The 23175-nt window shown below is 62.5% G+C and overlaps 4 protein-coding genes across 6 annotated transcripts; 3 read left to right on the top strand and 1 right to left on the bottom strand.

Annotated features, from left to right (window-relative positions):
- The first annotated feature begins 4928 nt into the window (after positions 1-4928).
- On the top strand, positions 4929-6778 carry LOC135328846 (tubulin alpha-5 chain-like). The gene is made up of 3 exons (XM_064514812.1): positions 4929-5126; positions 5355-5503; positions 5712-6778. The coding sequence occupies exons 1-3, from the start codon at positions 4946-4948 to the stop codon at positions 6681-6683; spliced, it is 1302 nt and encodes a 433-aa protein (XP_064370882.1). The 5' UTR covers positions 4929-4945; the 3' UTR covers positions 6684-6778.
- A 2298-nt stretch (positions 6779-9076) lies between these two features.
- LOC112997423 (tubulin alpha-5 chain) lies at positions 9077-13718 on the top strand. Its single transcript, XM_064514811.1, has 4 exons — positions 9077-9152; positions 10938-11160; positions 11729-11877; positions 12091-13718. The coding sequence occupies exons 1-4, from the start codon at positions 9150-9152 to the stop codon at positions 13060-13062; spliced, it is 1347 nt and encodes a 448-aa protein (XP_064370881.1). The 5' UTR covers positions 9077-9149; the 3' UTR covers positions 13063-13718.
- Positions 13719-14335: 617 nt separating this feature from the next.
- On the bottom strand, positions 14336-16331 carry STK16 (serine/threonine kinase 16). 3 transcript variants are annotated; one of them, XM_026123240.2, is made up of 7 exons: positions 16181-16331; positions 15793-16012; positions 15556-15689; positions 15362-15482; positions 15154-15249; positions 14967-15088; positions 14336-14893 (listed from the first exon to the last, which is right to left on the bottom strand). In XM_026123240.2, exons 1-7 carry the CDS (start codon positions 16264-16266, stop codon positions 14755-14757), a joined length of 918 nt encoding a protein of 305 aa, XP_025979025.1. In that variant the 5' UTR covers positions 16267-16331; the 3' UTR covers positions 14336-14754. The 3 variants fall into 3 exon arrangements, with proteins under 3 accessions (XP_025979025.1, XP_064370880.1, XP_025979036.1); XM_064514810.1 differs by having other exon boundaries at positions 15793-15930; positions 16181-16327; XM_026123251.2 differs by lacking the exon at positions 14967-15088.
- A 756-nt stretch (positions 16332-17087) lies between these two features.
- Positions 17088-22936, top strand: GLB1L (galactosidase beta 1 like). Its single transcript, XM_026122918.2, is given in 17 exon segments — positions 17088-17196; positions 17199-17332; positions 17795-17967; positions 18175-18325; positions 18589-18649; positions 18935-19029; positions 19442-19622; positions 19704-19762; positions 19958-20079; positions 20308-20348; positions 20710-20828; positions 21069-21143; positions 21218-21307; positions 21487-21600; positions 21842-21973; positions 22402-22617; positions 22694-22936. Coding segments are annotated over 17 exon segments (2076 nt in total). The 5' UTR covers positions 17088-17102; the 3' UTR covers positions 22913-22936.
- Positions 22937-23175: the final 239 nt, after the last annotated feature.

Raw genomic sequence — 23175 nt, 5'->3', positions numbered from 1 at the left:
ACCTGTCTGGGGTGGTTGGTATCAGTCTAGGGTCCAACTCTGTTTTGAGCAATGATGAAAATATTCCCAAACAATTCTTGCAACCTTCCCCCTGCCCCCAGTGTGGTATGAAAACATATGCAGTGTCTTCTTATTCATGTGGCCACAACATCTCTGTGAGGGAGGGGTCCTCTCAGGATGAATTTCCTTAGGGCCAAGGCAAGCTCACCCTCCTCTGTGTGCTTGCAGGATGCTGCTAACGACATCTGGCAGGCTACTGAGCAATTAGGCCTTGATGAGATCAAGCTGATTGGTGCTCACTGGATTTAGCCAGCTGTTCTTAAGCATTTGAAAAAAGCTTAGACATCTGTTTGGTCTTTTCAGAACCAAGGTATATAGAGATGCTTAGCTTGGAATTACTCACGGCTCTCTTGTCAGTCGTTGCTGTCCTACTCTTTCAACATAACAGCATCCTAATGATTTTTTTCAGTGTGAGCATTCATTTGCAGCAATGATGAATCAGTGACATTTCACCCTCAACTCTTTATCAGAATGGCCTATAAACAGATCCAGGCAGCTCTTGGAGAAGTATCATAATTTTATGCCCTGAGGTGCCACTAGATTGCCATACAAATCTTCTGCAGCTGGGTGACCTATACAACTCTTCTGTGCTTGTCTGCAAGGCTGATGGCTGCCTACAGCTCTGCCATTTGTGCTTCAAACCTGTGCTACAAAATGTTCATTTTATAAATATCCCGGAATTAATTCGTGACATGCAAGTATGGATGGTGCTAGGACACAGTCAGAACTGCCACCCTGGCATCCGGTATCCATTTCAGCAAGCATCTAGGTAAAGTTTTTCATTGGGGAAGATGATTGCACCTCTCCTTTTCACACCAATAAACCTATGGGCCTGAATTTTGATGCCTCAGTGCTACCAGTTACTATCTCAATTTCACTGTCTGTCTGCATCAGCATGGTCTATATTTCCTAGTAATCTCTTAGGTCACTTGAAGGACATTTATACCATGGGAAGGAATTTAGGCATTACACATCATCTAGTCACCACAGCTCCCTGTTCAAGTCCAGCAACACTAGCGACCTGGGACATCCCAATTCCCACCAGCTTGACCAGACATGCTTTGATCAGATGGCTCAGCCATTTCTGCAGCTCTTAAAATATGTTGCTTAGACACCGGAACAGGCTTCGGCACACAGCAGTACTGCTTCTTTCAGTCACTTTGCATGTTTTCACCAGTGAAGGTGACACTTTCCAGGTGGCTCAGGCACAAAGCAAGGCCATTGTGAGTGGATAACTCAGGTCCAGCTTTCAGTGTGAGCTGAGAGATGACAGTACCTTTCAGTGGAAACTAATAAGTCAGAGGGCTCAGGCAGACACAGGGATAGCTCTGTATCACAGGAGGTGCTGCAAGTGTTTTAGAGGGGGGAGGCTAGCATGCATACGTTATTCGTTGTAGCAGAGCCAGACAACAGTGAGGTAATGGCAAATCAACTCCAATAAAACCCCTTTGAGGGGGTCCATGCTCTGTGCATCGAGACTGTGAATCCCTCTCCCCTCACTGGTTATTGCAGAAAGCTTTATGAAATCAGACAAAAATCACAGAGGTGAAACTGAGCCAGGTCAGAGAAGGAGGAGCACGTCCATGGACACAGCTGATGGCTCACCTGGCTTCCAGACACAGTCCCCAGTGCATACCTGTCCTTCAGGGGCTTGTGGCAAAGTAAAGGACAGAGTTTTCCTGTTTGTTCCTTTCTGATCTTCAAAAGTGCTTGGAAAGCTCGTGTTTCTTTCTGAGGTGTTTTCTCTGCCTGCGGTTTCTCCAAGAATTTTCCTGGAGAACCTTGGATGTGTGGCAGACACCAGGTCTGTGCTAGCCTAGGGATCGTGCCAGCCCCCTGCTCACCGGGACAGGAGGCAGGAGCCAGGCTCGCCGCCGGCTTTTCTTCCTCCCCAAGAGCTGCTGCAGCGCGTCCCGGGCAGCGCCGGGCGGGGGACACTGCGCTGGAGACTCCCGGCAGGCTGCGCGCAGCGATGCACCACCCGCACCTTCATGCAAATGTATGCAAACTAGCGGGGTGGGGCCGGGGCGCGCGGGTGCCGCCCCCGCTATAAGGTGGCGGCGGCGGCGGGGCGGGCGAACCGCCGCCGCCGCCGCCGCCGCCCCCCCCCCCCCCCCCCCCCCCCCCCCCCGGCGCAGGGGAGCGGGTCGTGCTGCGGCAGCATGGTGAGTGCGGCTGGTCCCGGTCCCGGTCCCGCATCCTCCAAGCACGTCCTCCTTGCGGTTTGGTCCCCGTGCCCTGCCCCGAGCACGGAGCTCTGCCCCGGCGAACTTCCCGTGTGCCGGGTAGCAGCCGCAGACAGCGCTCAGAAGGCAATGCCGGTGGGGCAGTAAGGGCAGGGAGAAGGGAGTCCTGTATGTGCTTGCCCTGAGAGCGCCTGCCTTGCCTTCAGCCGTTTGCTGAGCTACAGTCCATCCCCATGTTTTTAGCAGCCCTCAGCAGATCATCTCCCGTGAACGTCCCTGGTCTCCCCTTGAGCCTGCGTGAGCTTCCAGCATCTGAAGTGTCCTAGGGCGAGGAGTCCCTGGGCTAAACCCCATGGTGCATGGAGACTGGCATTTGGGCTGAGCTTGCCACTGCTCCCCTCTGTCTATCCTTTAATAGCCACAGTGCCTGCCCGCCTCCCTGGTAATGTCTCCTGCTGGCGTCCCCCTGGGGAGAGTGCACTCTGCCTGTCCCTTAGACTGCAAGCCCTTTGCCTGAGTGACAAAAGCAAGTCGTGGTTTCATCCATCCTCCCACCGCTGTGGGTGTCGGGACTCTTCCAGGCCAGCCTGGGTGCTTTGCTGTGGGCCAAGCCTCCGGGCTCCTCTGCTGGGGTGGTCCTGCTGCAACACGCAGCTCCTGAGCTTGCCAGCTGTGCTGGAGAGCATCCTGACACTGTGGGGTACCCTGGCACCTTGCCTGCTGCCCCCCTGGTGCTGGGCTCCCTGCCCACCCTGAGCTAGACATCACAGGGAGGAAAAGCAGAAGTGTCTTGCTTGCACGCTGACTGGTGACCAGCACTCTTGCACCCCCAGCACTGCTGGGCTCTGCTCTTCCCTGCCCAGCCCCATCCTGTCAGCACTGGGTCCTGCTAGCTAGTCCTGGCTGTTGCATATCAGCAGGATGAAGTGGGATTGCTGGCATCAGCCCTCTGCCAGCCCCTCTCTGATTTGTACATTGCAAGGTGCTCAGCCAGGCAGCAGTCCTTTCTCACTTCTTCCCATGATTTTTGGCCCTCTACCCAAGGGAAGAGACCATCATTATTTCTTGTGGCCATCCTGAGGTGCTTGCAGGAGCATCAGTGTTTGCTATGTGCTTCTGATGAAGATTCTGGAGCTTCCTCGGTACTCTGCCTCAGCTGATGGTGTTACAACATCTTTATGGACCTGCTGGGAGAAGTCACTTCCCTGCTTCTTGTACCTCAGCTCTGGAGAAGATGGACAGATGGACTCCTGGTCCTTACCATGGGAACCAAGGGCTTATTTTTCTGTCATTTCTCACCATCACTGCTGCCACTGAAAGGCAACACTAAGAGCACCCTAGATGCACAAAGCCAGAACTTGCTCACTGTGAACCTTGCAACTTCCCTTGGACAGCAGTCGCTCTGAGGCTGCTGAGCATGAAATGGCTGGCTCCACCAGTTCCCTGCCAGCTGACTCACAGCAGGGCAGCAACTGCTCTGGAAAGCCAGTTTGGGTCAGATGCTCCTCTGCCTTGGATGTGCCTGATGATGCATCCAATCCTTGGCAACAGCAGGGCTAAAGTATATTGTATTTTGGTTCTTGTCAAAAGAGCTGCAGTGTCTGGGGTGCCTCTCCTCAAGCGAGTGAGATGCCAGAACCAACGTGAGCCTTGAGAGTGCCCCTAAGTCCTGTGTCAGGGCACCCTGCCACATCAGCCCTTCAGTTCAGGTAACAAGTGTAGCTAATGCCTCTGTTCCAGAGCTAATTTAGGAAAGCAGAGGCTCAGAGCATGGCAACCATTCACTACTGCAAATTCCTCCTGCTGGAAAGCCTTCCTCCCCACCACCTCCTCAGCTCCCACAGTCTAGGTGATGTTCCTCATCTCAGCGTGCAGCCCTGTTGTTGCAACAGCAGACAGTCTCTCGCCCAGGGAGGCCGAGTGCTCGCCTGGCTCCAGAGAGCAGGCAGGGTGGCGTTGCCCCTGGGCTGGCTGCACTTCATGGGTTAGGTATGTGCCCGTGTTAGCTCACTAGCTCACCTTACTTCACTACAGCCAGGTTGCCACCCTGCCCACTGCAGTGAGGGGTGAGGACTGGGGCTGTCCTGAGCAGGACAGGCAGCAGGGGTGCCTGGCAGGGCTGCAGCAGAAGCTAGGATGAAGGCGCTGTGCAGAGCCTCTGCTCCCTGTGGAGCTGGTGGACTCGCAGCTGGACAGGAGGGGGCTAGGGCTGGCTCCCAAACCTGCACCTTGCCTCTGTACGGCCACAGGCAATGACAGCTGCTGCAAAGCCCCAGCCCTAAGCCTCAGCAAGTGTTTGTGCAATGGAGAAGGTGCTCACCAGGTGCTTCTCAGGGCTGTTGGTTGGTGCAGGCCAGGGAACTTGTTTTCTGGGTGTCCCTGACTCCAGGGAAGGGTTCTCCATCCCCCCTGGGCCCCTGAGGTGGACAGTCCAGTGAGAAGAGGCAGAGTACTGGATTTGAGACTAGCCAGCTGGATGGTATAAGCATCCCAGGCTGTGGGGCAGCATGATTTGAACAAGACTGCTGCAAGCTTGTGTGTGCCTGGGCTGGCCTGCCTGTGCTCAGGCACGGGGGACCTGCAGGCACCTTGCCACCCACAGCAGCTGTGTTGGTGGTCCCAGCTGGGAGCTGACATTGCCTTCCTCCCTTCCCCAGCGTGAGTGCATCTCAGTCCATGTCGGCCAGGCCGGCATCCAGATGGGCAACACCTGCTGGGAGCTGTACTGCCTGGAGCACGGCATCCAGCCCGACGGGCAGATGCCCAGCGACAAAACCATCGGTGGAGGGGACGACTCCTTCACCACCTTCTTCTGCGAGACTGGTGCAGGGAAGCATGTCCCGCGTGCCATCTTTGTGGACCTGGAGCCCACCGTGATCGGTGAGTGCTGGAGCCCAGGTGTACGCAACCCAGCGTGCAGCACTGTGGGTCCTGCTGTCACCCGCTTATGGCCCTCCTGCCCTGGTATGCACACGCCTGGATGGGCTGTGATAGTGGCCACTGTCTCTGGGAGTCACCCACTGCAGGATGCGCCCTAGGGCGCCTCTGGCCACCTTGCCCCAGGGCCAACAATTGCAACATCTCTGACATTGTACTAACCTCTCCTAGACGAGGTTCGGGCTGGAATCTACCGCCAGCTCTTCCACCCTGAACAGATGATCACGGGCAAGGAAGATGCTGCCAACAACTACGCCCGTGGGCACTACACTATTGGCAAAGAGATCATCGACCAAGTGCTGGACAGGATCCGGAAGCTGGTAGGTAACAACAGAGGGGGGCATATCACCTGCCATGCAGTGGTCTGTCATCCTTCTGGGGCCTGGAGAAGGGAAATAAGCCTTGCTGTGCCCTGGGAAAGGGTCATTAGGTGGCTGTGGTGGGGGATGGTTCTGGCAAGCAAAACTCTGAAACTTCCCTCCAGCAATGTCACCACTTGGAGGAATCTCATGTGGGCTCTTTCTGCAGGTTGACCAGTGCACAGGTCTCCAGGGCTTCCTGGTGTTTCGCAGCTTCGGAGGTGGTACCGGCTCTGGATTCACCTCCCTGTTGATGGAACGACTCTCCGTTGACTATGGCAAGAAGTCCAAGCTCGAGTTCTCCATCTACCCAGCACCCCAGGTCTCCACCGCAGTTGTGGAGCCCTACAACTCCATCCTCACCACCTACACCACCCTTGAGCACTCGGACTGTGCCTTCATGGTGGACAACGAGGCCATCTATGACATCTGCCGCAGGAACCTCGACATTGAGCGTCCCACCTACACCAACCTCAATCGCCTCATTAGTCAGATAGTGTCATCCATCACCGCATCACTGCGGTTTGATGGTGCCCTGAATGTGGACCTGACTGAATTCCAGACCAACCTGGTGCCCTATCCCCGCATCCACTTCCCACTGGCCACCTACGCCCCCGTCATCTCAGCAGAGAAGGCCTACCACGAGCAGCTGTCAGTGGCCGAGATCACCAACTCCTGCTTTGAGCCGGCCAACCAGATGGTGAAGTGTGACCCTCGTCACGGCAAGTACATGGCCTGCTGCCTGCTGTACCGTGGGGACGTGGTGCCCAAGGATGTCAACGCTGCCATCGCCACCATCAAGACCAAGCGCAGCATCCAGTTTGTGGACTGGTGCCCCACGGGCTTCAAGGTGGGCATCAACTACCAGCCGCCCACGGTGGTGCCGGGGGGGGACCTGGCCAAGGTGCAGCGGGCTGTCTGCATGCTGAGCAACACCACGGCCATCGCCGAGGCCTGGGCTCGCCTCGACCACAAGTTCGACCTGATGTACGCCAAGCGAGCCTTTGTGCACTGGTACGTGGGAGAGGGCATGGAGGAAGGGGAGTTCTCCGAGGCGCGGGAAGACATGGCTGCGCTGGAGAAGGATTACGAGGAGGTGGGCCTGGACTCCTATGAGGACGAAGAGGAGGGCGAGGAGTAGAGATGCCCCGGCCAAAGGACCTTCCTCCTTTTCCTGTGTTAACTGCACAGATCCTTGGCAATAAACAGTTTCAGAGTCTCCTTGTCCCCCACTAACCCCCAAGCTCTATTGGTTTCTTGCCAGGTCAGGCATGTGGTGAGTGCTTCAGCTCTGCTGCTGTTGCTGCTATGCTTCCTCCTAGTGCTCTCTGCTCCAGCTCTGGCTTGCTCTCTGCACAGGTAAGAGCCCCACATCTTGGGAATATGGACAGAGCACATAGCATGCTCTGGAAAAGTTCCCACACCTGCCCAGCAAAGAGATCTGGAGGAGTCCTGAATGTGTTGCATGTTGTGATGGGACACAACAGTTTTGAACCTTCTGAGTACGCTGCTGGTCTCTGTGAGTACGATACCAGGAGGATACTCAGAGAGGCTGAACTGTAGTGGAGAGGAGGCATTAAAAGAGTAGGAATAACCTGGACATTGCCTGCTCTCCCATTGAAGCTGGTGCTAGAGGGGTTGGAAGGGCCACCTGATGGCTTGCGGTGCCATTTTTCTGCCTCTCCTACAATGACTTTCATGGACTGAGTGGACATTTCTTGATGGAGCAGCTCCCTTTCTCCCCACGGAGTGAGGGAGGGTGTTCCCTGTCCCCAAGGCCTGCTGCAGTTTGTCAGGACATGGGGTGCGTTGCTGTGAGCCCTTCCCTCGTGCACAAGGTCCCCTGCCCGGAGGCTTCCCAGCCTGGCTCTGCCTGTGCCTGACATCCCACTGGAGCACTTGCCCCATTCTGTGTTGCCCCATGCTGAGACATCTCCCTGCACTGCCCAGGTGTTGCGGGGGTCGAACTGCAGCTCTTCATTCCAGCTGTAAACAGGAGATTTCTTTTTTTCAACTCATATCCAGCAGACTGGGGCCAGAGATTAACTTTCTCTGCTTAACAGTAATGCTCCGGTTATACTGACCCGCAGGGGCTGTCCTTTGTTCCCCTCCTCCTGCTCCCGACATGCACCAGTGTCAGCTGTAAGGGAAAGTGTGAGCCAGCACTGGGGCTTGCTGGTTCCTGGACCATGGCCAGACAGTTGTCCCACTGGCGCAGGACAGCTCCAGGGCTCCTGGCACTGTTCCCCGTGCCAGCAACCAGAGCCCTGGGCTTAGGCTGAGCAATGCCTGCTGCTGGGACAGGCAGCAGGTGCTGCCCCACATGTAGGGCACTGCTCTGAATACTTCCTTACTGAGGTCTGAGTGGGGCTGAGAAGGAGACCCTGGGAATAATCCCACAGCAGAGTCACCTTCCCCCTGCATCTTCAGAGAGACTTGACTGCTGACAAAAGCACGTAAGAGTTATAATTTTGTCCTATTCTTTATTTTCTAAAGGTTAGCCTGCACCTCTCAGCTGGCCCCCACTGCAGGGGAGGGGGACACAGCAGTTTCTCCTGGCATGCCAGGGTACTCGCGTGCTCATGGGTAGTGGAAAGAAGCCCCTGTCTCCAGTGGCAGGGAACACTGAGACGGTGTCCCAGCAGCAAGGACAGAGCCTGCTCCCTGCTGTGTGTGCAGTGTGCACGGCCTGAGTGCCGGGCTGTCTTTCCTATCAGCCAGAGAGCCAGGCTGGTGGTTCATGCATCCCCAGCAGCAGGACTAGTCCTGGCACCAACCAGGCAGGCTGCACTAGCCAGGCCTCAAACAGAAAGGCTTCTCACAGTGTAGCCACAAGGAGTCATTCAGGTAAGAGTGAACTGGCTGCAGCTACCTTTCTTTGCAACTGGGCCAGCCCCACACCCCAGGCTTCTGCCATGCTGTTCTGCAGTTTCACAGAGGGGCCTGGCATTGCCTGCCAGTCCCCACTGGAGGGAATTGCAGCCCTTCATCAGAGGTACCCGAAGTGTTGAAGTGGTGAAGGTAGGTTTGGGAGCACCTTAGTCTCCAGAGCCTGGACCATGTTGCTAACCCGTTTCTCTTCATTTTTCATGCTCTAGAGGTCCAGGTCCTGGAGGCCTTGGAGGTCACTAGATCCCAGCTGAGCCTGCAGTGAGGGGAAGGTGGTACCAGAGCAAAGTGGGGGCTGCTGTACCCACTCCCGCCCCATCCTGGTGGCTGAGCGCTGCCTGTGGTGCTGCCTGAGGGCTTGAGCTCAGTCATCTTCCTTGCAGCCTGGCTGGGTGACCCTGGGCTGCAGGGAGGGTCCAGCACCCCCGGGAGGGGATGGAGAGGGGCCTGGGAAGTGCTCTGGGGCACCTAGGGGTGCCCTGCGGGGAGGGACCCCGAAGGGGCCCGCGGAAGACCTGGGCAGGGTCCCACCGCCCCGCGCACTCCCCCCAGGGGATGCTCCCGCCTCGCATGCAAATGTACCCAAATAAGGGGGCGTGGCGGCCGAAGGCCCCTCCCCCTTATAAGAGGGCGCTGCGGCGTGGATTGCCGCAGCCGCAGCTTCGCACCGAGCCCCGCCGCACCGAGCGCCGGCAGAGCCCGGACCCGCCGCCGCAGCATGGTGAGTGTGGACCGGCACCGGCCCCCGCCCCGGCCCCGCGGGGGCCACCGCGGCGGGGGACGGCAGCCGCCCCCGGGGCGGGCGCGGCGGCACTGCGGCTCCCCCTCGCCGTGACCTTGGGCAGCGCCCGCGGCCCCTGCCCCGGGGCAGCCGTGACCCCGGCGCGGCTCCCGCCCGCCCCCCCGGCCCGGGACGCCTGGCCCCCGCCGCAGCGGGGGAAGAGCTCGGCGGAGTGACCCATCTGGGGGCCGCCCGGGCCCGGTGGCCGCAGACGGACGGGGACAGCTGCCGGGGGCGGAGGTGCCAGCCGGGGCCGGAGCTGGGGGGCTCGGCTGAGCCGTCCCGGCCCGTGCGCTGCCCCGGGCCGCCCCGTCGGGGCTGGGCGTGGGGGGGCCGCCCCGCACCGTGGGGGCTGTGGGAGCGGGGGCGTGAGCCAGGGCCGCGCTCCAAACTGGGTAATCGCCTCTGCCCTCGCCTCGGGGCCCGGGCTATATTTAGCACCTCGGAAGGGGGACGGGGCCGCGCCAGGCGGCACTGCGCCTGGCCCGCGGGGAGCACCATCCCGGGGTCTGCCGCCCCCCGGCCAAGCCCGGTCCCCACCGAGTGCTGCGCTTCGTCCCGACGCACTGAGGCTCTCCTCATCCTCCCCTGTATCGAGCCAGGGCAAGGCGGGACACAGGAATCCTTGTCCTTCCCCGGAGCCCTGTGGAGCAGTGCTGGACCAGGGCACAGTCCCCATCCCGGCTCTGTCTGAGCACCGTGTGCCCGGGGAGCGCAGGAGCAAGGAGCGCCCGAGCGCCCACGCTTTCCCATGCGGAGCTCGTGGTCCCACTCCCTGGGCGAGCGGGGATGCCTGTGCCCGGACGAGGGAACAGCAGGGGCACATGTCCAGCTTGCAGCCTGCTCCCTAGTGCCTCAGCTCGTCTTTCTGCGAGGGCTTTGCAGCACTGGATCAGGACTGCGTAGCCCGGGGAGTCTGTGCTGCCTTGGAGACCGCCAGCTCCACAGCCCACTCTCTCTTACTGCCCCACAGGCCAAAGGGACCCCCACCCGGGGAGGGTGAGCGCTTGCCCAGCTCCAGAGCAGGGGCAGGGTGGGGTTGCCCCTGGGCTGGCTGTGCATCATGCGTTAGGTATGTGGCCTAGTCAGCTCAGCATCTCACCTGGCTTTGTTGCAGTGAGGAGCCAGCCCTGCGGCTGCCCTGGGCAGGATGGGCAGTGGAGGCTGGGGGCGGGGGGGCAGCAGCCGCCGAGATTGTGGGGAGCCCCACGGGGCTGCAAGCAGCAGCTGGGGCAGGGCACTGCGCAGAGCCTCTGCTTCTTGCAGGGCTGGTGGACAGGCTGGCCAGCACACAGGTGACAGACAGGTGGACTCCCAGCAGGGCCGAGCGAGGCAGGAGGGGTGCCAGAGCTGGCTCCCAAACCTACACATTGTCTCTGCATGGCCACAGGCTGTAGCAGCTGCCGTGGGGCCCCTTAGGCACAAGTGGGAGTTTATGCAAGGGAGAATATGCTCCCTAGGGCTGCTGGCTGGAGCCGTCCCCTGTGCCCTTGCGCAATGGCCTTGGGACACTTGCGCCAGGCAGGGAGCCCTCTCCAGGGCTGTTTGGGCAGTTGTGCAGAGCTGTTTGTACTTCTGGGATGAGTGTTTGGGGAGAAGGGGGCACAGCACCTCTGAGGCTGTACAGTGCGTGGTGGGGATGGAGCCCAGCTGCAGGGGGAGGCAGTGCAGCAGTCCATGGTCCTGGCCAGGAGCTGACGCTGCCTCCCTCCCTCCCTTCCCCAGCGTGAGTGCATCTCAGTCCATGTCGGCCAGGCCGGCGTCCAGATGGGCAATACCTGCTGGGAGCTGTACTGCCTGGAGCACGGCATCCAGCCCGACGGGCAGATGCCCAGTGACAAAACCATCGGTGGAGGGGACGACTCCTTCACCACCTTCTTCTGCGAGACTGGTGCAGGGAAGCATGTCCCGCGTGCCATCTTTGTGGACCTGGAGCCCACCGTGATCGGTGAGTGCTGGAGCCCAGGTGTGCATGGCCCTGGGTGCAGTACCTGCTTACTGCCCTCCTGCTCTGGGGCATGCACCCTGGGGTGGGTAGCAAACGGCCGGTACTCGCGGTTTGCTGAGACGATCCTGCACTAGCTTCACTGCAGAAGGTCCTTCTGCCACCTTTCTCAAGGGAAGCCAGAAAGCTGAGTGCAAGCTTTTGTTAGTGAAGTGTCCTACAGGCAGCGATACCTGTAGTCTCTGATGCCACGCGTGCTGAGAAAAACCAACCCAACCGGCAGGGCAGCTTCTGCTGTGCGGCAGCCTCTGAGGAGGGAGCTCCCAGTGGGCTAGGAGAAGCTGAGCTCCTTTGCAGAGAGGCTGCAGCCTCTGTCATGCAGAGAAACCTGACGCCCATGGCCCAGCTGACGCCCATGGCCACGATGACATGTCCTGGCAGGTTCCCTGGGCCCTGTCCCTGGCAGGCGGAGCTGTGACGATGGCGAAGGGATGGCTCTGCTTGGGGACCTGCTCACAACAAAAGCCTCTGCCAGACCTATGGGTCTCAATCCTCCTATGATCTCTCCTAGACGAGGTTCGGGCTGGAATCTACCGCCAGCTCTTCCACCCAGAGCAGCTGATCACGGGCAAGGAAGATGCTGCCAACAACTACGCCCGTGGGCACTACACTATTGGCAAAGAGATCATCGACCAAGTGCTGGACAGGATCCGGAAGCTGGTAGGTAACCACAGAGGGGGCATCTAATCCACGGGGCAGAGGTCTGTCATCCTTCTGGGGCCTGGAGAAGGGAAATAAGCCTTGCTGTGCCCTGGGAAAGGGTCATTAGGTGGCTGTGGTGGGGGATGGACCAGGTGCTAAGGATTTCTGAACAAGTCAGACATTGACAAGGAGATCCATGTCAGAGGAATCTCATGTGGGCTCTTTCTGCAGGCTGACCAGTGCACAGGTCTCCAGGGCTTCCTGGTGTTTCACAGCTTTGGAGGTGGTACCGGCTCTGGATTCACCTCCCTGTTGATGGAACGACTCTCCGTTGACTATGGCAAGAAGTCCAAGCTCGAGTTCTCCATCTACCCAGCACCCCAGGTCTCCACCGCAGTTGTGGAGCCCTACAACTCCATCCTCACCACCCACACCACCCTTGAGCACTCGGACTGTGCCTTCATGGTGGACAACGAGGCCATCTATGACATCTGCCGCAGGAACCTCGACATTGAGCGTCCCACCTACACCAACCTCAACCGCCTCATTAGCCAGATAGTGTCATCCATCACCGCATCACTGCGGTTTGATGGTGCCCTGAATGTGGACCTGACTGAATTCCAGACCAACCTGGTGCCCTATCCCCGCATCCACTTCCCACTGGCCACCTACGCCCCCGTCATCTCAGCAGAGAAGGCCTACCACGAGCAGCTGTCAGTGGCCGAGATCACCAACTCCTGCTTTGAGCCGGCCAACCAGATGGTGAAGTGTGACCCTCGTCACGGCAAGTACATGGCCTGCTGCCTGCTGTACCGTGGGGACGTGGTGCCCAAGGATGTCAACGCTGCCATCGCCACCATCAAGACCAAGCGCAGCATCCAGTTTGTGGACTGGTGCCCCACGGGCTTCAAGGTGGGCATCAACTACCAGCCGCCCACGGTGGTGCCGGGGGGGGACCTGGCCAAGGTGCAGCGGGCTGTCTGCATGCTGAGCAACACCACGGCCATCGCCGAGGCCTGGGCTCGCCTCGACCACAAGTTCGACCTGATGTACGCCAAGCGAGCCTTTGTGCACTGGTACGTGGGAGAGGGCATGGAGGAAGGGGAGTTCTCCGAGGCGCGGGAAGACATGGCTGCGCTGGAGAAGGATTACGAGGAGGTGGGCCTGGACTCCTATGAGGACGAAGAGGAGGGCGAGGAGTAGAGATGCCCCGGCCAAAGGACCTTCCTCCTTTTCCTGTGTTAACTGCACAGATCCTTGGCAATAAACAGTTTCAGAGTCTCCTTGTCCCCCACTAACCCCCAAGCTCTATTGGTTTCTTGCCAGGTCAGGCATGTGGTGAGTGCTTCAGCTCTGCTGCTGTTGCTGCTATGCTTCCTCCTAGTGCTCTCTGCTCCAGCTCTGGCTTGCTCTCTGCACAGGTAAGAGCCCCTGGGCCCATTCCCAGGGCACCCATGGCTACAGCACATGTCCCATGCTGCTCCCTAGTCCAGGCAGGGGTGGGCACTGCTTCTCTGTGTGGTAGAGGTTACATGTCTGCTCTGTATCCTGGAGCCCACAGCAGCAGATGTGGCCTGAGCAGCAAAAAATCTGCAGCAGCCGGGAGTCCCCCCTGGACGCAGTGTCAGGGGGAGGCGAGCTTTGCTGGAAGGAGAGTGCTTGAAGGTGGGGGGAGCAGCCTGGCCCCTCTGCCCCTGCCTCTGGGGCTCAGCACTGGGGGCATGGGGCATGTCAGGCCTCTGCGGTGCGTTGGGAGGCACCCTGGACACGGCATCCAGCACGGCGTGGATCGTGGTGTCTGCTTTACTGCTGTGTTGCGGTGAGAGGATTAAACGAGGGGAACGCTCCCTGTGAAACCACCCGTCTATATCATCATCTTTTTGTTTCCTCCTGCCAGGGGCAGCCGAATTGCTGCGTGCCCTCCGGGTGAGCCCCTCTGAAGCAGGAGAGGCTGCCAGGCCAGGGTGGGGGCTGTTCCCAGGCGCCAGGGCTGACGTGGGGCAGGGGGTGCTGCCCCAGCGCATTCCTTGCACCCGGGGTGCAGGGCGGCTGCCCCCACCACGCAGGCGCTGCCTCGTCAGCTCCCCAGCCTGGGCGCGCACCTCCCGGTCCTGGGGTAGCTGCACGCCCCTCCTCTCCCCCCGCCACCGCTTGGCCCCACGGTGCCGCCCTGAGCATGCACTGCTTCGGCCCTGCGCTGACCCACGGTGCCCCGGGCTTGGAGGGGCTGACAGCAAGGCCTGGCTCCAGCTGAAGAGGTTAACTGTGCTAACCCTTATCGGGCATCCTCAGGCCAGATTAACTCCTCCTGTGAGTGCCCGGGCTGCACTGACCCGCTGGGCTGTCCTCTTCTGCCTTTCCTCTGCGGCAGCGTTTGGCTGCAGGGCACGGAGGGCTGCTCAACCCAGGAAGGGTGCCCTGCTGCCCCTGCCCCAGCAGGGCTCCCCTCCCCGCAGTCAAGGACTCCATCCACACCTCCACAAGAGCATCCTTTAATCAAAACACAAGGCAACGTCAGAGCTGGGAGCGGGATGCGGCTCACGCCTGCCCCGCGCCTTCTTCCAGCGGAAAGTCGGGCCCCGGAGGGCAGCTTTGCCCGCCCGCGCTGCGGGGCACGCGGCTGCGCCAGCCGGGAGCGACCCTCCTGGGGCCACAGCCCGGCGGTGAGCAGCCGCTCGCGCGTACCCGGCCCCGGGGCTTCACCCTGGTGCGCACAGGTCCAGGGCACGCGGCGGCCCGGCCCCGAACGCCAGCGGCGACACTCCACCTGCACTGCACCTCCAGCACCGGAGCAAACCTCCACGCCGAGCGCAAAAATCCCTCTCCAAACAGCTCCCAGGGCCGCCGTGGTGAGTGCTGCCGCATTCCCGCCTCTGCCGCGGCAGGGTGACGTGCTCAGATCTGCGTGGTGTCCTGGCCCGCCGGCGTCGGCTCCAGCCCCTCCAGGCGGTCAAGGACGTTGGTTATGCGGGGCCGCTCCTGGGGGTCCACGGTGAGCAGGGAGGAGAGCAGGCGGCGCAGGGCGGCTGAATACCTGTGGGGACAGGCGGTGGGGCTCAGCGCGGGGGGGGCCGCGGGGAGCGGGGCCGCCCTGCCCGGCCCCTCACCTGCAGTCGGGGGGCACGGCGACGGGGTTCTGCACTGCCAGGGCCACGCTGTCGCCCCTCTGGAAGACCGCGTCGAAGGGGCCCTCGCCGAACATCATGCAGTACAGCACGCAGCCTAGGGACTGCCGCGGGGCAGGGTGAGGGCTGCCCCACGGCATTGGGGGCCGCCCCAGGGCCTGACGCTTACCCAGATATCGGTGCGCTCGTCTATGACGCACTGGCTCTGCACCGCAAAGAGCTCGGGCGCCCGGTAGGAGATGGTGCAGCGCTGGGCGGCCCAGTCCTGCGGAGAGGCGCAGCGGAGGCTGAGCGCAGGGAAGGGGGCGCCGGGCCCACAGCGGCGTCCCGGAGCAGCACCCCCCCTCCAAGAGCCCCGGGCGGGGGGAGCGTCCCACCTGCACGGCCATGGCCTCCCGCGAGCTGGTGACCTCGATGCGGGCCTGGTTCATGGAGCCCAGGTCCATCAGCACGGCCCGGTCGTCCTCATCCAGCAGCACGTTGGTGGGTTTGAGGTCCCTGGGGGGGGAACGTGAGTTACCGAGAGCCCGCTGGGCTCAGCCCCCTGCCACCAGCCCCCCGGCCGCCCCACCTGTGAGCGTAGCCCTTGCCGTGGATGGCCTGCAGCCCACGGCAGATGCCGCGCAGGATGCGGAGGATGCGCCGCTCTGGCATGGAGGCCCCTCTGCCCCGCAGCGCCTCCACTTCGCTCCACAGCGTCCCTCCCTGGAAAAGGCACGGGCAGCCGGTCGCTGCCGCTCCTGCCACCCCGCGGGCCGGGCCCAGGCGGGAGGCCGGCTGGTGTGTCCCCCCCCCCGCCCCGGCTCACCTGCACGTAGGGCAGGAGGAGCCAGGCCTCGTGCTTGGCGCCCTTCTCCACCAGGCAGTGCGCCTCGAGGCGCAGGATGTTGGGGTGCTCGAAGAGGCCGTGCATCTCCGCCTCGCGCAGGGCGGCCCGCCGGTCCTCCTTGTCGTGGCACAGGATGCGCTTCAGGGCGTAGAAGCGCCCGTCCCGCAGCCCCTCCACCAGGTCCACGTAGCTGAAGCCCCTGCGCGGAGCCGAGCGCGCCGTGGGACGGGCGTCCCCCCATGCACCCCCCCCGCAGGCCGGACACCGGCGTCCGGGGGGGCACCAGCATCCCCGGGGCACGGGCTCCCCCCGCGCTGCTGCACCCTCCCCGCGCCCCCCGCCCCCGCGCGCCCCCGCGCGCGCTGACCCCTCGGCGAGGCGGTGGAGCAGCAGGTAGCGCGCGCCCCCAAGGCTGACGGTGCCGCGCGAGCAGACGCACAGCGCCTGCCCCATCGTCCGCCCGCCGCGTCATCGCGCGTCATCGCCCGCCGCCCGCCGCCCGGCAACCGCCGGGGCGGGGCTCCCCGCGAGGGGGCGTGGCTAATGGGGAGGGGCGTGGCTCCCGCGGAGGGGGTGGGGCCGAGGCCGCCCACCGTTGCGAGCCGTCGGGGCGGGGGGCGGGGGGCGGCGGCGGCGGGCGTTCGGCGTCGCGGGCTCCCCGGAGCGGGGCTCAGGCTAGTGAGGGGCGGCGAAGCGGGGCTTCACCTGTGGTGCCTGCCCTGCTTCGCCCTGCACAAGGTCCCAGCCGTGCTCCTGCAGCTGTCCGGGCCCAGGGCCACGTCTGTGCGGGGGTGCCTGCAGGGATGGTCTTGGGACGACTCCGGAGGCAGGATTTTGTAGGGATGCTCCTGAGGTCATCCCGGCAGGGCTCAGCTTCGCTGCTTCACTGCTCAGGCTAGGGGACGTGTCCCCTGCTCGCCCCACGCCAGGGCTGTGGCGTCTCCCGGCCAGCAGCAGGCTGGGCTTGGTGGGGTCCCCAGCGGGCACCTCGCAGCAGCTCGGTCACCAGCGCTGCCCAGCCTGGCGCCAGGCTCCGCCGCTGTGTCCCAGCACCTCTCCTTCCTTGGAGGGCCAGGGAGATGCCCTGCTCCTCCACTCCTCCATGCCTGCCCTCACCACCCCAGCCTGGCCCCCCTTCGGGATGCCCTGTGAGGCTCAGCAGTGCCCAGCGCTGCTCCCAGTAAGGCTGGGGGGGCACGATGCCACCTGCAGCCTGTGCCCAGCAGGGCTAGGGTGATGTGTGGCCGTGCCGCAGGCAGCGCGAAGCCGGCCGTGCTTTGGGTGCGCGCATGGCGCAGCTGTGGGGCGGCCGAGGCGCCGGCTGCGCTCCCGCGCTGCCGCCGCAGCTGTCTGCGCTTAGGACCTGGAGGAAGCGCCCGGAGCTGTGGAGAAGGATCATGTGATGGCATCCACGTCCACTCATGTGACGGTGACCACATCCCTTCTCGTCCCCAGCACTGCCAGGATGAGGCCGCCCGCTCTCGCCCTGCTGCTGACGGCAGGGCTCCTGCACGCGCAGGTTAGCAACGCCGGCCCGGGCAGAAAGTTCGGGAGAAGCATGTGGGGCTGCGCTGTAAAGGGTCCAGCTGGGGCGATTCCAGGAGCTGCTGCTTTCCTCCTCCATGTCCCCACACCCTGCCTCCTCCTGCCACGGCTCCCCTCTCCTGCAGCCCCCCCGTGCCACTCCCAGCCCCACGCCTGCCCTCCCAGCACCCCAGCCCCAGACCCCCACCTGCAGATGCCTCCAGTGTGGGTAGCAACGGGTGGCCATGGGGCAGCAGGGGCTGCCCTGCCTGTCTGCCGGGTCCTCAGCCCTGCACTGAGGTTGGGGAGGGTCCCCCTGTTCCCACCTGGTCTCCCCCCGGGGTGGGCGAGTGGTCTCCCCCTGCCGGGAACCGGTGCCTGCCCCCCGACAGCACGGGACGGGGCAACTGGGGCTCGGGGAGGTCTGCGGCCCCGACTGCTGCCCCTGTGCCCACAGGCGGCCCCCCCGGCACACTCCTTCCACATCGACTATGACGGCGACTGCTTCCGGAAGGATGGTGCCCCTTTCCGCTACATCGCGGGCAGCATCCACTACGCCCGCGTCCCGCGGCCCGCCTGGAGGGACCGTCTGCTCAAGATGTACATGAGCGGTCTCAGCGCCGTGCAGGTGTAAGCAACGGGGCGGCCCCTGCTGCACAGAGCCCTGCAGCCGCTCTGGGGGGCCCACGGGGGTCTGTGGGGTCTCCCATCCCTCACCCCTCTCCCAGGGGACAGGGTCCAGGCTGCGTCCTGGGGGCAGAGGGGAGAGGAGGCGGTTCCCTGCCCTGCTAACAGTGTCCTTCGCTCATCCACGCTCATCACCACTCTCCTTGCCAGCTACATCCCCTGGAACTACCACGAGCCGCTGCCTGGGCTTTACGATTTTGCTGGGGACCGGGACATGGAAGCCTTCCTGGACCTGACGGCAGAGCTGGGGCTTTTGGTGATCCTGCGGCCGGGGCCCTACATCTGTGCAGAGTGGGAGATGGTGAGCCCCAGCACGTCCCGGACCTGCACCGAGCCAGCTCCAGAGCATCCCCGTCCCCTGTGGGATGCCCCGATGGGTGGCCTGGGCAGAGCAGGGCTGGTGCCTCTTGCTGGGGTGCTGTCCCTGGCACCTTGCAAGCCTTTGTCTGCAGCCCCACCAGGCGTGTGCTGCTCTGATGCTGAGCACCAGGGTTTTGGCTCCGTGCCTCCCAGATTGCTGAGCAGCTTCTCTGTCTCCTTCCCCGCTGCGGGGTGTTTCTCTAGGGTGGCCTGCCTGCCTGGCTGCTGTGGAAACCAGACATCGTCCTGCGCTCCTCTGACCCTGGTGAGCCTCAGCACGTGGTCTGAGTGGTGCCCACAGAGACTGGTCCCATCCCTGCATGCTGCTGTCTGTTACTGGTCTCTCTCCTGGCACCCACCAGCCCCAGAGTGCACATCTTCTCTCCCATCTGCTTCTCTCTTTGGGGAGCCTGGTAGTTCTCCCTCTGCTTCCACTTCCCCGTTGCTCTCAGCCCTACCCCATCTGCTCTATCCCCGTCCTTGCAGCGCTGGTCGCGTGTGGGGCTGAGTGGTCCCTGCAGCCAGGCTGAGCTGCTATCTGTGCCCCCAGACTATCTGGCAGCTGTGGACTCCTGGCTCCATGTCCTGCTACCCAAGATCAAGCCGCGGCTGTACCAGAATGGGGGGAACATCATCAGTGTGCAGGTTGGGTGCTGCGGGCCTCGACTCTCTGCCCTGCTCTGGGTCATCTTCAGCTTTGCCCTAAAAAGCTACCTGCATCCCCAACACTGTGCCCTCTGGCATGCTCCTAGATAAAGCCACTGTGTCATCCGGACCAGGGCTTCTCTGCAAGGGCTAGGGCTTGGGATACCTGTCAGGAGGTCGGGGTTTGAGGAACACCTGCAGAGCTGGGGCTGGTAGATGAGGACCTGGGGCTGGAGTCTCTGTCACAGGACCTCCTGGGAGCTGTCATGATGTCTGATGCCCCCCAGAGCCTTGGAGGAGGGAAGGACAAGCTGGGTGCTCATCCCACCCTGCTACACTGGGTGCATGTTGGGACCTGGCGCCAGCCCTGCTCCATGTGGGCGCTGGGTCCTGCCCTGTGTCCTGCTCACAGGTGGAGAACGAATATGGCAGTTACTACGCCTGTGATTACAACTACCTGCGGCACCTCCTGGGCACCTTCCGGGCGCTGCTGGGGCACGACGTGCTGCTTTTCACCACCGACGGCACGCAGGCGGACGAGCTACGCTGTGGCACCCTGCAGGGGCTCTACGCCACCGTGGACTTTGGGCCAGGTGCTCCATGGAAGAGGAGGAGGATAGGGGATGGGGGTCCTGCCTCTGACCTTCTCCAACCTCTCTTTGTGATTTCCGCAGGCTCCAACATCACAGAGGCGTTTGGTGCCCAGCGCCGGGTCCAGCCGAAGGGGCCCCTGGTGAGCTTGGCATGGGCACCGTGGGAGGGAATTAGCCACTGTGGCTTTGGGGAGGCAGAAGGGCTGGGGGGTGCGAGGCCAAGAGGGATGCTGGGGTCAGGTTGCCTGGGGAGTGGGGGAGCAGGGGGGATGTGGCTGATACAGGCAGTACCAGGAGCCCCAACTGCAGCCGATAGCAGCCTCTTCCTTCCCCAGGTGAACTCTGAGTACTACACGGGCTGGCTGGACTACTGGGGGGAGGCGCACGCCAGCATCAGCTCTGCCCAGGTAGCCCGGGGACTTGCGGACATGCTGCAGCTGGGAGCCAACGTCAACATGCAAGTAGCACGTTGGCTTGCAGTGGGGGCACAGCCAGGGCTGCCAGCCCACCCCTCTGCAGGCGTCGGAGCCGGCATCGCTGCTGGTGTTCGCCTCGGGGCCCAGGCTGCAGGGGCCAGGCAGGGGCCAGGCTGGGGCTGTGGAGGGAGCATGGAGGGGGCAGCGCCTGACAGACCTCTGCCAGGGTTTGTGCAGGTGCTGACCTCAGTGTCTGGGGTGTCACGTAGGTACATGTTCCAGGGGGGGACCAACTTCGCCTACTGGAGCGGTGAGTAGGGCCATGCCTGGGGGCGGGCTGCTGAGCGTGGCGGTGCCAAGCAGGGGCACAGGCACACTGTGGGGCTGGGGTTATGGGGCTCTCCTTGGCCATCCCTAGGGGAGGCTGTTCCAGGGCTCCCTCTCTATCCCGTTGGGTGGGCTGACACATATTCTGGGTCCTAGCTTGTCCCCCCTTGGGACTCCTTTTGTCTCTGAGCAGGGACCCTCAGGCCCGCAGTTCTGGGTCCTGTCCCCCTGCACTGCAATGCAGCTAGCCTAGCGCTGGTCCTCATCAGCAGGGCCTTGGGGTCCAGGCCCCTAGCTCTGCCAGAGAGCCCCTTCCTGCAGCTCCCTTTGCTTTCCCTGGCCAGGTGCCGACTTCAAGGAGGTGTACAAGCCAGTGACCACCAGCTACGACTACGACGCACCGCTCTCGGAGGCTGGAGACCCCACTGAGAAGCTGTTTGCCATCCGCACGGTCATCAGTAAGGTGCTGAGCCTGGCAGGAGGAGGGGGGCAGCACTGGCATGCTCCTGCCCCGGGTGCCATGAGACCTCAGGCAGTGCAGCACTGGGCACTGCTGGCTGTGCTGGGGCAGAGGGCACACAGAGGCAGCTGGTAGGACAGCCACTGGGCTGCTAGGGGACATCTCCCTGCTCCCTGCTGTACTGAGATGAGGGTCCCAGGGGAAGCCACGGCCCGATGGGGCACCTAACAGTCTGCTGTTCAGTTCCAGGCCCTGCCGGTCGGTCCAATGCCGCCTGCCACCCCCAAGTATGCCTACGGCCGGGTGGCCCTGCAGAAGGTGAGTGCCTGCCCCAAGGGCTGTGCCACCCCTGCCTGGCACTGCCCTGCTGCCCAGCTCCCATCTCTTTGCAGTATGCCAATCTCCTGGATGTTCTGGACATACTGTGCCCCTCTGGGCCCATCCAGAGCCAGTTTCCCCTCACTTTTGAGGCCATAAAGCAGGTGAGGAGCTTTAGTACAGCAAGGGACACCGGCAGAGACACTCCTGGGCTTGTCTGTCCTGTGCTGCCGAGCCTGGCAGGACAGAGCACTGCCCCGGCTCTGGGATGGAGAATCAAAGCCAGTGGCCAGCCCCGCTTCCCATTTCCTTGTTTCCTGTGCTGCTCTGCTGTGTCCCCCAGGCCCACGGCTTTGTGTTGTACCGCACACACCTGCCCCGGGACATCCCGGACCCGGCCACACTGAGCGCTCCTCCCCACAGCGTCTGTGACCGTGGCTATGTGATGCTACAAAAGGTGAGGCCTTGCGTGCACCCCCGGCCCTTGCCCTGCCTCCTCAGGGACAGCCAGGGTGCTGGAAGCCAAGGGCCATGCTGAGCCCTTGGATGGTGGCCCACAGTCCCGTGCCTGTCCCTGCCAGGGGAGGCCCAGCTCAAGCAGGGAGAGGGCAGTGGGATGCTCTGCTGGCTAGCTGCGGGTGGCGTTTGGGGTGCTGGGACCCCAACCCAGGGCGGCTGCGCTGACCCCATGGCTGCAGGAGTACCAGGGGACGCTGGAGCGGGACGGGCAGACAGCGCTGCAGATGACAGGCAGTGAGGGGGCCACCCTGGACTTGCTTGTGGAGAACATGGGCAGGATCAACTTCGGGGCCAACACCAGTGACTTCAAGGTGAGGGGAGAGGGCCCCACCACCCACCTGGGAGGGCACAGCCTGGGCACCTGGGTGGCTGCACATGCCCTCCCCAACCAACCTTGACAGACCCTGGCTAAAGTCAGGTCTCAGGGGGCCCTTGGGGGGGCAGGACCCCCACGTTAGCTCTTACACGTTCCCATCCTCCCCCTCCCCAGTGCTTTTGCACTGACCTCACCAAGGTGGCAAATACACCAGGAACCAGGGAAACGCAGCAAGACTGGCATTGCCCTCTCCCACACATGCCACCACAGAAGCCAGGAGCCTGCAGCCCCTCTGCTTGGGTCCAGTCCCATGTCCACTGCTGAAAAGGGGATGCACCCAAGGAAGCCAAGCAGGGTCATGTATGGCATCCACCTGCCCAGGGCAGACCCTGCTGCCTCATTTTCCCTCCTCCTCCTTCTCAGGGCCTGCTGGGAAACCTCTCCTTGGACTCCAGCCCACTGAGCAGCTGGCTGATCTACCCCCTGGCCATAGATACTGCAGTGCAGCAGGGCTGGCCCCATGCTGCCCCAACAAAATCAAGCAGCAGGGGTGGAGCAGGGCCAGCCTTCTACAGTGGGGCCTTTGAGACCCCTGACATCGCCTGGGACACTTTTGTGAAATTCCCAGGGTGGAGCAAGGTAAGGCTGTGCATACACCAAGGAGAGGGGATGAGAGGGGAAAGGGGCACAACTCAGCCTGGTCTCCATCCTCCAGGGCCAGCTGTGGATCAATGGCTTCAACCTGGGCCGGTACTGGCCCCAGCGCGGGCCCCAGCAGACCCTCTTCGTGCCTGGCTCAGTGCTGTACCCTGGCCGCCCCAACAACATCACGGTGCTGGAGCTGGAGGGGGCACCTCCCACCCCCTTCCTGCTCTTCCTCGACCGACCTTTTTTCAACACAACTCTCAGCCGCAGCACTGCGGCCACAGAATAAACGCAGGGCTGCCAGGCACCGTCACCCCCTCTTGCTAGGGCTGTGGAGATGGCGGGGGTGCTGGTGAAGGGGAGGCAGCAGCAAGCTATCCTGAATGCCTGGGGAAGGGGTAGGCACCCCAGCACAGACCTCTGCCCTCCTTCGGGGCCAGGCCCAGGTCCACACTAGGAGAAAGCAACCCAGGTTCAGTCTGTTCTGCATGTGCCCCCCACACCTCATCCCAAACGGTGCCAGTGCCCATGCTGAGTCCCCCTAACACCTGC

Source organism: Dromaius novaehollandiae, chromosome 7, assembly GCF_036370855.1.
Source record: "Dromaius novaehollandiae isolate bDroNov1 chromosome 7, bDroNov1.hap1, whole genome shotgun sequence".
NCBI lineage: Eukaryota > Metazoa > Chordata > Aves > Casuariiformes > Dromaiidae > Dromaius > Dromaius novaehollandiae.
This window is presented reverse-complemented; position numbering and strand designations above follow the sequence as displayed.